We start from the raw sequence: 17,002 nt of genomic DNA on the forward strand, positions 1-17,002 counted from the left end.
GACCTTAAATTTTTTACTTGTCTTTATATTACTTTCATATTTTTATTTATGTGGGGAGGTCACGGGCACATAGCACTGCATGTGTGACTGTCAGAGGACAATGCTCACATAGCACTGCATGTGTGACTGTCAGAGGACAATGCTCACATAGCACTGCATGTGTGACTGTTAGAGGACAATGCTCAGGAGTTGGTTTTCTCCTTCTACCACATGGGTTGTGGAGACTGAACTCAGGTCAGCAGCCTTAGCAGCAAGAACCTTTAACCACTGCAACACCCGGTAAGTCCAGACAGTAGATTTTATTTTTAGGTTTCTTAAGCGTGTGTGTGTGTGTGTGTGTGTGTGTGTGTGTGTGTGTGTGTGCGCGCGCGCGCACGCGTGTGCACAGATCTACTATGCACTACCTGCATACAGGAGTCCAAGGAGGCTAGAAGAAGGTATGAGATCTCTGGGGCTGACCTGTTGTCAGTGCGAGTGCCATGTAGGTGAGGTGCTGAGACATGACTCTGAGTCATCTGCAAGGGTGGCAGCGCTCCTAACCCTGAGCATGACTCCAGCTCTCACAACAGATGTTTCAAATAATCCAGGAATACCCCCAAAAAAGGCAAAACAGAAAATTTAGAGAATATAAAAATGTAAACAAAATCTCAGGCTAATTAAACCTACCTTCGAGACAGTCATATCTGTTGCACAGGCAATTCTAATTCTATTAGTTTGGGGGATACAGAAAGCAAATGAGTTCCTTACAGCAGCTCTCCTCATGCTACAGTGGAGCTGCCTGTTTCCAAAGAGCTACTTCAAACATACACATCAGCTGCTTTCTGTCACTGTGGAACTCATCTTCAGAAAGCATAACAAAAATATCTTTTAAAACTATTTATTAATAAACAAAATTGTAACATCAAAAAGTTTTTATAGGACAGGGAAGAGAACTATACCAAAGCAGATAAAGCCCTCCTTACACAGACTCACTTTTATTCTTGAAAAAGTTAGAGTAGCTGAAGCCTTGAGCTACTTTTCAGATTTAAAAAATACTTTTTTCCATTTTTTTGAAACACACACACACACACACACACACACACACACACACATCTTCAGTTACATACCAAGTTTGAACTCAGCTACATAAAATATGAAGAAAGAGAGATGGGGGGCAGCGTGGTAGTGGGGGTAAGGCTCTTGGTGGAAAACAATTGAAATGTGACAGCCTAAGAAGCAAAGAGTAAAACTGAGAAATGAAATTCTCTTGAGTCTAATCTGCTTGTTTATTTGTAATTTTTTAATTCTTTCAAGCCTGGATATTGAACCCGGGGCCTCAAGAAAAGGTTATGACCAACCACTGAGCTACATACATGTCTAGCCCCAAATCTAGTTACATAGCTATTTTCAGTTAATTGGCTATCTTGAAAGGAGAGGGACATCTAGAAAATATGAAGACTTACTCAATGGGCAAATGGTAACATTATACAAATAACCCTAGCAAACAACAAAATCATATAACATCTTATTAAGGCTGTTAATAAAAGTTATAAAACAATATATATAAATAAATGCAGAAATATGTTTATGTATATACACCCTGAAGTCAAATTCCTGCTCACTTTATTAATAACTGCTAAAATCCTAGGACCTAGGCTATTCAGATGGCTTATAGATATGCAGGCTGTGTCAAGCCTGAAGACCTGAGGGTTCTATTCCCTCAGCCCACATGGTAGGAGAACTGGTCCCTTTCAGTGTCGCCTGACCTTACATGCATGATGTGATGTACACACACGCACAGTAAGCAAAATCGTATAAAAATTAAAATTAAGATTCCTTGGCTTAATTCTCTACTGTCAACTGAACATTCTTTTAGGACCATTCAATACAGGAGGATAAACCCTGTTCAACAGAATCAAAGTAATTTTAATAACCAGCTCACATGCATATACTAATGGATTTTAGACATGTCTTTTTAATCCTAAAAATGAATAGTCCACAAGAAATATCTGTTCTGAGTTTATAGAAAATTAATTAGGGACGGAGTTAGTGCTCACAGGCAGACTGCTTAGGATACAGTAGAGACAGGTTCAGTCTCAACTACCTACATCATCTCCAATCTCTCCCAGTGAACACTTAGGTTAAAAAGTAAGAACTCTAAGTTACTAGTCCCAAGTGGTAATCAGATATTAAGGATAGTATGAAACAAGGTTAACTGGACCTGCACCTTGAAACAAATGCCAAAGTAAACTCTAAAGCATAAACATAAGATCATTTTTATGTTGTTATTACAAGAATTCGTTTTAGGGAAGAGCAGACAGCTCAGTAAGTAAAGGCACTCGACACCAACAACCTAAGGTCAACCACCAGGCCCCATGGTGGAAAAGAACCACCTCCTAAAGGACATCCTCTGACCTCCACATGTGTGCCATGACACATACAAATATAAATATGCATGTGAGTGAGCGCGCGTACGCGCGCGCACACACACACACACACACACACACACACACAGATGTGATTCTCTTTAAAAACAAAATTTTAAACGAAACACTTACCTCTGTTCATCTCCTGAAGTCACATCATGCAAAAGCACGTAATATTTAAGTGTATTTGGGATAAACCACTTAGGGTAGGAATAATCACTGTTGTGCTGAATTCGATGCTGTTCCTGTGACAACTTTGAAAACTGTTCCATGGGTTCTGCTTCAGCAGATGATGCCACCAGCATACCTTATAACCACAATGTCAGGGAAATTATCACACCTCTCAATGATAAACACTACTTTATTAATATAAATTTTAGGAGAGATCATCTGGCCAGGCCCCATGGCACAAGCCTGTTAATCCCAGATACTCAGGAGGCTGAGACAAGAGAGTTGTAAGTTCAAGGCTGTGTCTGCACTGTACTGTGAGTTCCAGGCCAGCCTGAACAACATCTAAGGAAGGACCTCTTCCTCTGACCTCCGTGTGCACATGCAAATACATCTGCTTGCCTACATGAGCATACACCACACATACAATGCATTCACATACATACCTCAAGTACCCAGATCAGAAAATCCAAAAAAGTAAATTTTGAACATAATATCATTACCAACAAAAAAAAATTCTCCATTCTTTATAACTTCTCAAGAATTTTGTCTTTGTACGATTAACAACTCCTGGCTTTCAGATGACTTAAAGGATACATGCTAAATAGTGATTCAGAAACTCATGATCTGATGCTGGCATGGACTGCAGAAAGGTCTCTCTGTAAGACTCAAACCATGGAGTAGTAGCTAAAATTAACAACATGCAAAATGGTTAGTCTTCAGCAGAATCAGTTTATAAAAGAAAGATAATAATTTCTAGTAGTAAACAAGTATTGTTACCTGTGCTTCAAGATACATTTGATATCAAGGCAAACAGAAAAATTTCTTATTTGTAGATACAGAATGATATATAAATATATCAAATCATTCACCTATTTATATATATAGCATATTATAACATATGTGTTTTGAGCTATTCATGCAAATATATCTATAAGTGGGACTACTCAGGTTTACAGAGTGAAAGTGTCACTCCTGAGCCTGTGTAGCATCTCAGAGCCACGGACTTAGCAGACCAAAATAACAAGAATAAACCTTAGGTCCCTGAAGCAGTCATCTTATGATCAAACAGACTCTGTTCATAGGAGATCACACTTGATGCTGGCTCTCCAATGAGACTGATTTCACCCCTCAGGAAAAACTGGACAATATTGGAAGATATTTTTGGTTGTCACAACAGAGAAGACATGACTACTGGTGCTAAAAATGGTCAGAAACTCAAAGACATCTTACAGTGCACAGAGCAAAACAGCTCCACACACACAAAAGATCATCTGACTGAAAATGTCAACATGGTAAGAAATTCTATAGCTTGACAACTGAGTATGACTACACCAAGTCTTTCAAAATTTTACATCTTATCAGTACTGTGTGAGTGTGTGAATGAGTGTGTATGTGGTAGGGAGGAGTATGTATGTATATATGTGTATGCACTCATGTGGAGGTCAGAGGACAACTTTCAGGTTGGTTCTCTGCTTATACCATGGGTTCTGGGAACTGAACTCAAGTGGTCAGGTTTGCAGCAACAAGCACCTTTACTCTGAGCCATCTCACTGACCCATTAAAGCCTTTGTAAAGAGACTTTCAAGAATATAATTACTTTATAATCAAGTCAACTCGTTAGCAATTAACTTTACATCTTTTTTTTTTAACATACTTAAACTTAGGCACAGTGGTTCGTGCCTCTAATCACAGCACTCAAAGAGTCTGAAACAGAAGGATAACAAACCTGACATCGGCCTGGGCTATAAAGTGAGATCAGGTCTCAAACAGCTGAGTGAAAGAAATAGAAAGCTAAAGGAAAGGGTACATGGTGAAGCCTCTTAGGCATGCAGAGTGGCACAGACATCCTGTAATCCAAGCACTTGCAAGGTGTGTGCTGAGCACCAGGTATAAAGGCCTAGAAGGTGGAAGAAAAACTATACATGCTGACCGAATACCGTATCTCGTCTGGTACCAAATAAGCTTTTGTTATTTGTTTGGTTTTTCAGATAGCATTTCCCTATGTATCCCTGTCTGACCTTTGATTACCTGTATAGACTACCATTTGTGTCACTACAACCAAAGAAATAAACGTTTTTACTGCAGCCAGGTATTGTGATGCACACCTTTAATGCCAGCCTGAGGAGGCAGAGGCAGACAGATCTCTGAGTTCAGGGTCAGCCTAGTCTACACAGCACAACACAGAGAGACCAGGTCACAAAGGGGGAAGAAATTAACTACGACAGTTTTCTACAAGAAACGCTCTTACATGCAGTTTGGTTAGGAGGATGATGTTATAACATTTCCCAAAAATATTACAATCTTCATGGAAATGGAGAATGAATGACACAACTATATGCATTTGTCACAATATGAAACTAACTTCCCAGCTGGAGAGGTGGCTCAGCAGTTAAGAGCATTGATTCCAAGGGCTCGCCATCATCTGTAATGAGATCTGATGTCCTTCTGATGTGTCTGAAGACAGCTACAGTGCACTCACACATAATAAATAAATCTTAAAAAAAAAAAACTAATTTTCTCACAAACCACAAAAAATTCTTCTTTCCAAATCAAATAATCTCCAACTTAAAAACTCATGTGTTGGGCTGGGAGATGGCTCAATGATTAAGAGCCCTTAACTGCTCTTCCAGAGGTCCTGAGTTCAATTCCCACAACCACATGGTGGCTCACAACCATCTGTAACGGGATCTGATGCCCTCTTCTGGTGTGTCTGAAGACAGCAGCAATGTACTTACACACACATAAAATAAATAAATAAATTTAAAAAAAACAAAAAACTCATGTGTTTTTAATTTATTATCAATACCAAGAAAAGAGTTATCGAAAACTAAGTAACAAAGTATCTCACAAAAATAGTTCATTTCACAAGAAATTTTGCTTATATTTTTAAAGACAATGAAAACATAAACTTAACAGGAGGGCTTTGGATAAAGTTCTGTGGTAAGACATTGCTAGAATGCATGAGGCCCTGGGCTTGATCCCAAGCTCTCCAAGAAAAAAAGCCAAATCAATTACCTCTTGGGAAAGAAAGGAAAGAGGGAGAGGGGTAAAGGAGAGGGGGAGAGGAAGAGGGTGGAGATATATATATATTTATATATTATTGGTCTTGTCTTTTGTTTGTGTCTGAAATAGGGGTTTCAGCTAGTCTAAGCTGACTTGAACTCACTATAAAGCCAAGGTAACCTTAAGTCCTTGCTGTGGTTTGAAAATGTCCCCCCCTAAATGCAAATATTTGAATATTTGGTACCCAGCTGATGGCAGTTTAGAAAGGCTATGGAATCTTTAGGCGGTAGAATCTTGGTGGAGAAAATATATCATTAGGCTTTGGGGTTTTCTAGCCTGGCCACATTTCCTATTCTCATTCTACTTTGAGACTGCCAAAGTAACATGACTAGTTGGCCATGACTGACATTTCTTCCCCAGAGTAAACCCTTTCTCTCCTAAGTTTCTTTTGCCAGGGTGTTTAACCATAGCCAACAGAAATTAAACTAATACATTTCTGACCCATTTGCCTCCACCTCCCAAGTGCTGGGCTGCAGGTATGGCCACTACACACGGTTTATGTGGTACAAATGATCAAGTTCAGAATTTCGTGCACCACAGACAGGTACTCTACTGCTGAGCTACAACACCAACTGTGTTTCATGATTTGACTTTGGAACTTTATAAACACAGGTATTTATAAAACTATATAAACTTTTATTTAAATTGAATAAAAAAGAAAACAGCAAAGTACACACTCTGACATACTTCCTGGCAGAGTGGAAGCAGATGCTGGACATTAAGCACAGGTGTGTAAAGCAAGGCAGAAATGTGTTTTCATCCTTCAGACAGGTTAACAAATTTTTCACTCAAGTTTTTATCAGAATAAAATACAGTTCAAACCAGACTATTCCATGGGAATGTATAAATTTAGGAATATTATAAATCAAAAACACAGAAAATAGATGATGAAAAGGTGAAAGTTTAAAGACACCAGAAGACCACGTTCTCATCAGAGAAATTAGATATACTGACTGGTACAAATATGACAAGTACTGGAAAAGAGAGCACTGGGCCACAGCTAAGGAGTAACATGACAGCAATCTGGAAAAGGAGACCCATCACAAGAAATACCTGTATTTGACGAGGACTCATGGTCATCTTCAGCTACCAAGGGAGTTTGAAAGCAGTATCTCTTTACCCAGCATACTCTGCCTCAGTAAGAAAGGGACAGTATGTTTTTCATGAAGAAAGATGGTTACCTGCCTATAATCTTTATACTCCAGAACCACGCAGGAAATCCAGCCCTGAGTTGGAGGCGATCCAGGGCCAATGAGTTCTAGTGCAGCCTACACTACAGAGAAGAAACCGTCTACACACACACACACACACACACACACACACACACACACACACACACACACTTTGGAAAGTCACTAGACAATATTCTTTTTTTTTTTTTTTTTCGGAGCTGAGGACCGAACCCAGGGCCTTGCACTTGCTAGGCAAGCGCTCTACCACTGAGCTAAATCCCCAACCCCTACCAGACAATATTCTTACACTGTGGCTAACAAATTATAAACCAGAATGTATTATGATTGCTGATTAAGGATGGTCCTTACCTAGATTATAAGCTTATAAGGAGTACCTTATACATCTCTACGTAGCAATGCAAAGTATATACCAGAAAATCAATAAACTTGAAAACCAAACGTTAACCTTATGTCTTAGTCAGGGTTTCTATTCCTGCACAAAACATCATGACCAAAAAGCAAGCTGGGGGAGGAAAAAGTTTATTCAGCTTACACTTCCACTTTGCTGTTCATCACCAGAACTCAAGCAGGTCAGGAACCGGGAGCTGATGCAGAGGCCACAGAGGGATGTTACTTACTGACTTGCTTCCCCTGGCTTGCTCAGCTTGCTTTCTTGTAGAACCCAAGACTACCAGCTCAGGAATGGCACCACTCACAAGGGCCACCCCCACCCTGCCCCACCTTGATCACTAATTAAGAAAATGCCTCACAGCTGGATCTCATGGAGTCATTTCCTCAAGGGAGGCCCCATTCTCTGTGATAAAACTCCAGCTTCTGTCAAGTTGACACACAAAACTAGCCAGTACAATTGACCCCTTGTCAACTTGACACAAAAACATATCACTATTAAGCCTCAACCCTTACTTTCTTTTTTTTTAATACATTTTCTTTTTTTGTCTTCTAAAGATTTATTTATTTAATGTATGTTAGTACACTGTTGCTGTTTTCAGACGCACCAGAAGAGGGCACTGGACCCCATTACAGATGGTTGTGAGCCACCATGTGGCTGCTGGAAATTGAACTCAAGACCTTTGGAAGAACAGTCAGCTCTTAACCACTGAGCCATCTCTCCAGCCCAACCCTTACTTTCTTATTCATCCCCAAGATCTAAATAACTTTAAGAATCCCACAGTCTTTACAAATTCTTACATATTAAAATTTCAATTCCTTTAAAATATCCAATCTCGGGGTTGGGGATTTAGCTCAGCGGTAGAGCGCTTGCCTAGCACACGCAAGGCCCTGGGTTCGGTCCCCAGCTCCGGGAAAAAAAAAATATCCAATCTCTTTTAAAATTCAAAGTGTTTTTATAATTCAAAGGCTCTTAACTGTAGCCTCCACTAAAATACTTTCTTCCCTCAAGAGGGAAAAATATCAGGGCACAGTCACAATCAAAAATGAAATCAAAACTCAAACCATCCAATGTCTGGGATCCACTCACGATCTTCTGGGCTTCTCCAAGGGCTTGGGTCACTTCTCCAGCTCTGCCCTTTGTAGCGCACACCTTGTCTTCTAGGCTCTAGCTGCCTGTACTCCACTGCTGCTGCTGTTCTTGGTGGTCATCTCACAGTACTTGCATCTCCAAAACACTACCATCTTCCACTGCAGCTAGGCTTGACCAATAGCTGCTCACAGGCTCTCTTTATGGTGCCAAGCCTCCGCTCCTTTGCACAACTCCTTCAGTTCTGGAGCATCAACTGCAACTGAGGCTGCACCTTCACCAATGGCCTTCCATGGCCTCTCACAGTGCCCAGCCTCAGCTGCTCTTCATGACCCCTTCATGCCTTCACAACCAGTACCACCTGGGTGACTCTTACACATTACCAAGTCCAGCCACAGCACAAGGTACAACCTTGGCTATCTCTGGAGCACAGCCTCTTTGTGCTCTCACAAAACACTTCCCAGATTTCACCTCAGTGAGGCTGGTCTCTTCTTAGTCACCACTAAATTCTTAGCTCCACCTGACCAGCATCAATAGTCCCAGTAACTCAAAGGTTTGCTTTAGTAGTTCTGGTTTCTTGTTAATCACAGCTGATTCTTCAGCCCCAGCTAACCAAAAACCACAAAATCCTCACAATCAAAACAGTAACATCCCTAATAAGTCTTTAATCTTCCCTCTGAAATCTCACAAGCCAGACCTCCATCTTCTGCACTGTTCTCAACATTATCTTCCGAGCTCCTACAGAACATCCCACAAAACTCTTAACATCCCAATGGCTCTTCTAGCTCAAAGTTCCAAAGTCCTTCCACAGTCCTTCCCCAAACATGGTCAGGTTGTCACAGGAATACTCCACTATGCTGGTACCAATTTGCCTTAGGGTTTCTATTCCTGCATAAAACATCATGACCAAGAGCAAGTTGAGGTGGAAAAGGTTTACTCAGCTTACACTTCCACATTGCTGTGCATCACCAAAAGAAGTCAGGACCAGAACTCATGCAGGTCAGGAAGCGGGAGCTGATGCAGAGGCCATGGAGGGATACTGGTTTCCTTCCCCTGGCTTGTTCAGCTTGCTTTCTTATAGAACCCTATCAGCCCAGGGATGGCACAACCCATAATGGGCCCTCCCGCCCTTAATCACTAATTGAGAAAAATGCCTTACTACTAGATCCCGTGGAGGCATTTCCTCAAGGGAGGCTCCTTTCTCAGTGATAACTCTAGCTTGTGTCAAGTTGGCACACAACCAGCCAGTACACTTTAGCAGTATTGCCCTGTCAAGAGGCAAGAGGACTGACACAAGTTCCAGGCTAGCCAGGGCTACATAGAAAGACATGGTCTCAAGAGAGGAAAGGAGAGAGGGAGGAAGGGAGAGAAAAGGAGAGAGTGAAGGAGAGAAAGGAAGAAACACCATGTTAATATAGATTCACAGAATCTAGAAGTGGTTGTTCTCACCTGAATTTCTAGCACTTGAAAGGCAGAAGCAGGAGGGTCAAGGGAGTTCAAAGGCACCACCGGCTACACAGAAATCTTGAGGCCTTTCCTCAAGAATGGACTGAGTGTGATGGTAATGTGATGGTCTGAATATGCTTGGCCCATGAAATGACACTATTAGGTGTGGCCTTGTTGGAGTAGATGTGACCTTGTTAGAGAAAATGTGTCACTGTGGGGATGGGCTTTGAGGGTTTCCTCCTAGTTGCCTGAGGACAACAGTCTTCTATCTGCCTTCAGAACAAGATGTATAATTCTCAGCTCCTTCCCCAGCACCATGTCTACCTGGAGACTGTCACAGTTCCTGCCATGATGATAATGGACTAAACCTCTAAATCTGTAAGCCAGCCCTGACTAAATGTTGTCCTTTATAAGAGTTGCCTTGGTCATGGTGTCTCTTCATAGCAATGGAAACCCTAGCTAAGACAGGTGCATACCTTTAATTCCGAGGCTCAGGAAGATGAGGCAGGTGAATTGTGTGAGTTATAGGACATTGTGGTGGTTTGAATATGCTTGGCCCATAGGGAGTGGCACTGTTAGGAGGTGTGGCCTTGTTGGAGGAACTGTGTCACTGTGGGGTGGGCTCTGGAGGTCTCCTTCTATGCTCAGGCTTCACTCATTGCAGAAGAGAGCTTCCTTTTAGCTGCCTTCTGATCAAAGCGCAGAACTATCATCTCCTTCCCCAGCACCAGGTCTGCCTAGATGCTACCATGCTTCCTGACATGACATGGACTAAATCTCTAACATTATAATCAAATGTCTGCCTTCATAATCATAAGTTGCCTTGGTCATGGTTTCTCTTCATACCCACCTAGGGCTACACAGTGAGACTGTGTCTCCAAAAAAAAAAAAAAAAACCAAACAAACAAAAAACCCAAACAAAACAACAACAACAACAACAAAAACCAATGGGGGCAGGCAGAGAAGGGGAGATCACATAAGGGGATGGAAGAAAGACGAAGAGAAGGAGAGAGAGGGGGTGAGGAGAGCAGACAGAGAAAGAGCAAACAAGGAAGGGGATAGAGGAAGGAAGAATTAATCTTGTCAAGTTCATGTTTTCGGAGATGAAGCAAAGCTTCATCAACAGTCAGTGGCCTACCTCAATTACCCAATTAACTCAGGTTTATAGTATAAAAGCTTAAGATAGTAGCATCTGACTCTCTGCCTTTCATACAACACTAACAACAACAAAAAGCCCCTCAATTTCTACCATTTCTCAAGTAAATATTCAAATTTTTGCATCTCATTAAAATACATTGTGCCAGAAACTGATTAACCCTGCATCTAAAAATTCAAACTCTTTTGATTGGTGTTTTGACTGGTATAGCTCAGTGGTGGGCTCAATGACTACTAGCATGTTTAAGGCCCTGGGATAAGTCCCAGAACTATAAAATAAAAAAAAGATAAAACAAAATAATCGGACTGATCTATATTGCTGCAATTAAAACTGATGGTAAAGAAAAATACGGCAAACTGAAACACAGTAATTCTACAGACAGTTCTGGGCATAAATACCATGCTGACTTACAACCTATTCTCTGCATACGGCAGCAAGTTCTGAATAGTAATAGTTATATTATTGTATTATTAATAACAATGAAATAATAATAATAATAATAATAATAATAAATAATAAATAATAAATAATAATACATGCGGGGTTGCATGTGTGTCCCAGTGCCTATGACCTAGAGGTCAGAGGACAACTTTGTAAAGGCACTTCTCTTCCATATTCCCACGAGTTAGTTCTGGGGTATACACTCCAGCTATCTGGCTTGCATGGCAAACATGTTACTAGCTGAGCCATCTCATTGGCACAGGAAGATCTACTATATAACTAGTAAGTATAAAAGTGTCAAAATATAAATTATATCAACTTAAAAAAATTAGGCTGCTTTTTAGGCAGTTTTTAAGCTGCTGAGAGATTGTAATTAGATGACATACTTTTTAATATTCCTTTTAAGAATTCTCCTCATGTATTTTTAATAAGTAAAGACTTTTGGACACTGAAAGAGAATCACATCAAAGATTAACTCATTCTATATATTAATATAATATTTTATAAGTCTTATCATGAAAACATTTACTAAATTATCTAAACCAGTGTAAGATATCTAAACTATGTATTTACATCTATTTTATAAACATTTCCACTTAATTCCAAGCAAGATTAAAAGTTTATCATGTTTTTCATTTAATAATCAAGTCATACAAAAATCAAACTCCTGTGATCTGGTATTAGTTTTATCATGGAACATTGATTACCCTAGGCTACTTACACGGGTGCTAGAATAAAACAGAAGTTCCTGGGAGAGTCTTTCAGAACTGCTCTGTAGGCCCAGCTCTAACACTGTGTAAACACTGAAGTACATGGTTGAAAAGTTTCTAAGACAAAGAAATTTATTCTCCTAACAAAAGAAATTTTCACTTAAAAAATAGTAACACTTATTACTTACCACTGATATTAAGGTCATAATCTCCTGCTGTAATCACATTAGCGACTAATCCTTCTGCAGGCTGGCTGCCAGAAACAACATCATTCAAAAGCTTCCCAATGGCTCCCGGCTGAGGTGGCTGGGTGACAATGTTGCTTACTGCTATCTTCAAATTTTTAATTATATGCAGTTGATTATTAGGATCTCTCATGTGAACTTTTTTTTAAAAAAAGAGAGAGAGAGAGAAAGAAAATTTAAATTAACTTGGTAAAATGCATCCTAAACCAAAATTGGTTTAACTGTTTTCAAACACAAAAGAAACTCAAATCAAATAAAAAAAAAAGAAGAAAAAGAATATTCTTCCAAAATATAACTGGTTACATTTTCCCTTACAAACCAAAAGAAATACCTATTAATCATAAACTGCCTTCCTCTTTAGCCAGCCATAGTGGCACATACCTCTAATCCCAGCACTTGAAAGGTAGAAGTAGGAGGACCAGGAGTTCGGGGCCAGCCTGGGCTACATGAGGCTGTCTCAAAGGGGGTGGGGGGGAGGGGGGACTTACCTCTCACACAATACTACTGGTCATGATTTCCCTATAGGTCCTGTTTCCCCTACATTTAGAGTTGTCCAAAATGAGGCAATGTTTCAACAAAAAAATAAAAATAAAAACAATAAAATATCAAAATAGCATATGTTGTGAATATTTTTCTCATTTTGTAATCTGGGCTGGCTTTGAACTTATAGCCAGGCATGCCTCTGGCCTGAGCTGCTTTAGTGCTTGAGTAACAGGTATGAGACACCAGAGACATGGTGGTGGAAACAAGAGAATAAATACTGGGATACTCACAAGCCACCAGCATGGCACATGCAGGGGTGAACAAGGAGAACCTAGTTCACACAAGGTGAAAGACAACGACAGATACCCAGATTTTCCCCTGCCCTGCAAACACAAACACATACACACACACCATGAACACACATATTTGCACACGCAAAGATTTAGAAAGATGACAAGTTTTACATTTTCTAGTTGAATAATGGAAATGTATTTGTTGTATTCCCTGTATTGATCTGATAGTTTCCTCATTTAAATATATAGACCTCCCTCAATAATTAAAACTTCCCAGGGGCTGGAGAAATGGCTCAGTGATTAAGAGCACTGACTGTTCTTCCAGAGGTCCTGAGTTCAAATCCCAGCAACCACATGGTGGCTCACAACCATCTGTAATAGGATCTGATGTCCTCTTCCGGTGTGTGCATTCAATAAACTGTTCTTGTAAAAAAAAAAAACAAACAAACAAACAAAAAAAAAAACAAGGGCTGGGGATTTAGCTCAGTGGTAGAGCGCTTACCTAGGAAGCGCAAGGCCCTGGGTTCGGTCCCCAGCTCCGAAAAAAAAAAAAAACCAAAAAAAAAAAAAAAAAAAAAAAAACCAAAAAAAACTTCCCAACTATATAATTATGACACCAAAAGGGAAAAGGAAGAGGAAAAAGAGAAAGGAAAAGAGAATTGCCAGAGTCCTATAATACACCTTTGATATCTTTAGGAACATATTTTACATGTATTTTCTTTAAGGTTGTTCCATAACTGTCAAATACTACATCAATGTTATAGTAGTTGTCGGTAATTTCAATTTGACAGGCTCTAGAGTCATCAGGAAGCAAACCTGAGTATACCTGACTAGATAGATTCGGGGAAGTAAGGGGACCCTCCCTGAATGTGGACCGACTTACATCACATGGGCTCAAGTCCTAAGCTGAATAAAAAAGACACAGTGAGCTGAACACCCACATTCACTCATCTCTCTGGTGAGTGTGAATGTGAGGTAAGCAGCCAGCCTCCTGTTCTGCTGCAGTGTCCTCCCCTAATAGAGTACACCCTCAGACTGTCAAACTGCCAAAAACACTTGCCCTTTTTAAGATGTTTTAATCAGGTATTTTGTCACAGCAGTGAAGAAAGTAACTAATATGAAACTGACAGCAGAAGTAGAATTTGTGATAAATCTGACCATGATTGTTAGGTCTTTGAGACTCTTCACAAGAAGAATGTCAGAGGGCTTAGAACTCTGGGCTTTAAAGCCTTACAATGTTGTAAAAGGGGTTTAACAGGCCATTCTGGTAGAAATTTGGAAAATCAGATAACCAAGAAAAACATGAGGTTTCACAAGAAAGAAAGACTCCAGGAACTAAGCTAGAAGTCATTCCTGCTATATTCTGACAAAGAAACTGTCTGCATCTTCCTATGGCCTGAGAGCTTCAGTGAGGCCAAATCAAAGGTAATGAATTACTTTGATTGGCTGAGAACATTAAGCCGGACAGTATCCAGACTGTGTCTTGCTAACTACTCACTGCTTACAAGTGATAAAAAATGTGTGCCATTTGTTCAAAAAAGGGATTTAAAGCTGAAGACAAGGGAGGTCAGCAAGATGAGTCAGCAGGTAAAGGCATTTGCTGCCTAGCCTGAGACTAGAGTTTGATCCCTGGATCACACATGTATATTGGAAGAAGAGAAAAATTTCCACAAGTCCCTCAGACCTCCATACAGGAACCTACACCTACACATACACATACACCTATACACACACACACACACACACACCCACACACACACCCACACACACACATCTACACACACATACACCTACACACACACCTACACACACATACACCTACACACACACATACACCTACACACACACATACACACACATACACACACTTACACACAATTTATAGTACAGAAAAGGGAAAAGGGAGAAGGGAGAAAAAAAATAAAGGAAAACAGAACTGCCAGAGTATTGTGGTATATCTCTGCTATCTTTAGGAACAAATTTTGCACATATTTTCCTTAAAGTTGTTCCATAATTATCAAATACTATAAGCAGCTAAATATAGTGGGCCTTATATAGTACCATATTATTCTAATTATATATTATATATCATATATATGCATAAAACATATATATATATATATTGTGTGTGTGTGTGAGTGTGTGTATGTATGTGTATATATATAAAAAGTTGCAGACAAGCCATGCTAGTGAGAAAGGAGATGTGGGGTTGGGGATTTAGCTCAGTGGTAGAGTACTTGCCTAGCAAGCACAAGGCCCTGGGTTCGGTCCTCAGCTTCAAAAAAAAAGGTAAGAGAAAGGAGAAGTAATCATAAAGAAAGAAAGAGGAAGGAAGGAAGGAAGAAAGGAAGGAAGGAAGGAAAGAATGAATGAATGAATTGTTACCACTCTACAGAAACCTATTTGAACAGAAACAATAGGAAAATTACCCAGAGAGCAGCTCCACTCTTTTAGTACTATACCTTGAGAAAATCCAAATTTCCCTAAAGGAGTCTAAACAATGCTACTGAAGGGATGGTCTGCTCAAAAACAACTGGAGGAAAAATTATCTCCCTAGAGTCGTCTAGGAAGGGACAGAGAACAATTCAACTGTGGTCCAGGGGACCCAAGATACGCCTCAAGCTGGCAACACACACACTACTAGTTTTTACAGGCATGGACGTTGCAAGCACCAAAAGGACATGGAAGGTTATGCCAAGGTTCTAAAATGCCCCTGAGGCAGGGCAGTATGTGGCAGGGTTGGATTCCCTGCTAAGAGAGCCTAAAAGAGCACTGTGTAAAACTTGGAAGGGAAAGCCTATGATGTACTGGGAACTCCTCGATGTCACAAAAAGGCCAGGGCAATGGGACATCTGCTAGGGAAAGCTACAGGAACACAGTGAAGCTGGTTTGAGAGACTACATGTGCTGCAGATAGCAGATCAGGAACGGTGGGGGTACACAAAAGACCCGGAGCACAGGCCCAGACACCCAACACAGAGCTTAAGATTTAATGCTTGCCTGCTGGGTTTCTGTCCTGCATTGGTTCAAACCATCCTTGCTATACTCTCATTCCCTGCTCTGGAAATGGGGGTGTTTATTTTGTGTCATCCCATACTGGAAGTATGTAATCTGTTGTTTTTATTTTTATTTTATTGTTTATGTGAATACATCACTAGTGTTTCAGAAGAAACTTTGCACTTAACTTCGGAATATTGTAGTGTTAAAAACTACAAGGGCTTCTGAATTTAGACTGAATGCATTTTACATTATGAAGTACCTATAGGGACAAATGGCAGAAGGCTGTGGCTTCAAAGTGAGACACTGGTGGTTACAGAGACAACTCCATGTTTAGGAGCACTAGTTGTTCTTCTAGAGGACTTGAGTTCAAATCCCAGCATCCATGTGGAAACCCACAACCATCTGTAACTCCAGTCCCAGGGGATCAGACAACTCCATCTGACCTCAGAGGGGCTGCAACACCCATGTGTGGTGCATAGACAAACTTACAGGCAAGCAGTCAAAAACATAAAATAAAAATTAAAATAGTTTAAAGTGATATACTTGGGTATCAAGTTGAGAAGGGACAGATATGCAGTAGTCAATAGTGACAATCAAACTGAAAGGATCTAGACTAATCTAGGAGACAAACCTCTGGCCTGATTGGTGGAATTTAGACTGGATTAATCCATATATATATATAGCACTGTCCCACCCACAGGACAGATTGGTAAGCCTGTATCCTACTACTGCCAATGCCTTCCCCACCAAGCTGAACTATACCCTCAACTGCCGATCAAAACAAACCCTTCTTCCTAGGTTGATTCTGTCACAACAGAATAGCAACAAGAAATGTTGAGATGGAATGCTTTAGGTTTCGGGTACGGGTGCCTCATAAAGGCTTAATCCCTGAATATCAAAGGAAAAGAGGAAAGTTTACA

The 17,002-nt window shown here is 40.3% G+C and overlaps 1 protein-coding gene across 10 annotated transcripts in view; it reads right to left on the minus strand.

Moving 5' to 3' along the window:
• Positions 1–17,002, minus strand: part of Trappc8 (trafficking protein particle complex subunit 8) — a 76,540-nt gene that overhangs the window by 51,523 nt on the left and 8,015 nt on the right. For 7 of the 10 annotated variants that reach the window (XM_063277260.1, XM_063277259.1, XM_063277258.1 and 4 more), the window contains exons 2-4: positions 12,251–12,445; positions 3,171–3,260; positions 2,538–2,712 (exon numbers count right to left, since the gene is read on the minus strand). In XM_063277260.1, coding sequence (XP_063133330.1) covers positions 2,538–2,712; positions 3,171–3,260; positions 12,251–12,445 — 460 coding nt within the window. The other 3 variants (XM_039096738.2, XM_063277262.1, XM_063277261.1) reach the window with 2 other exon arrangements.

This window comes from Rattus norvegicus, chromosome 18 (genome assembly GCF_036323735.1).
Source record: "Rattus norvegicus strain BN/NHsdMcwi chromosome 18, GRCr8, whole genome shotgun sequence".
Classification (NCBI taxonomy): Eukaryota; Metazoa; Chordata; class Mammalia; order Rodentia; family Muridae; genus Rattus; species Rattus norvegicus.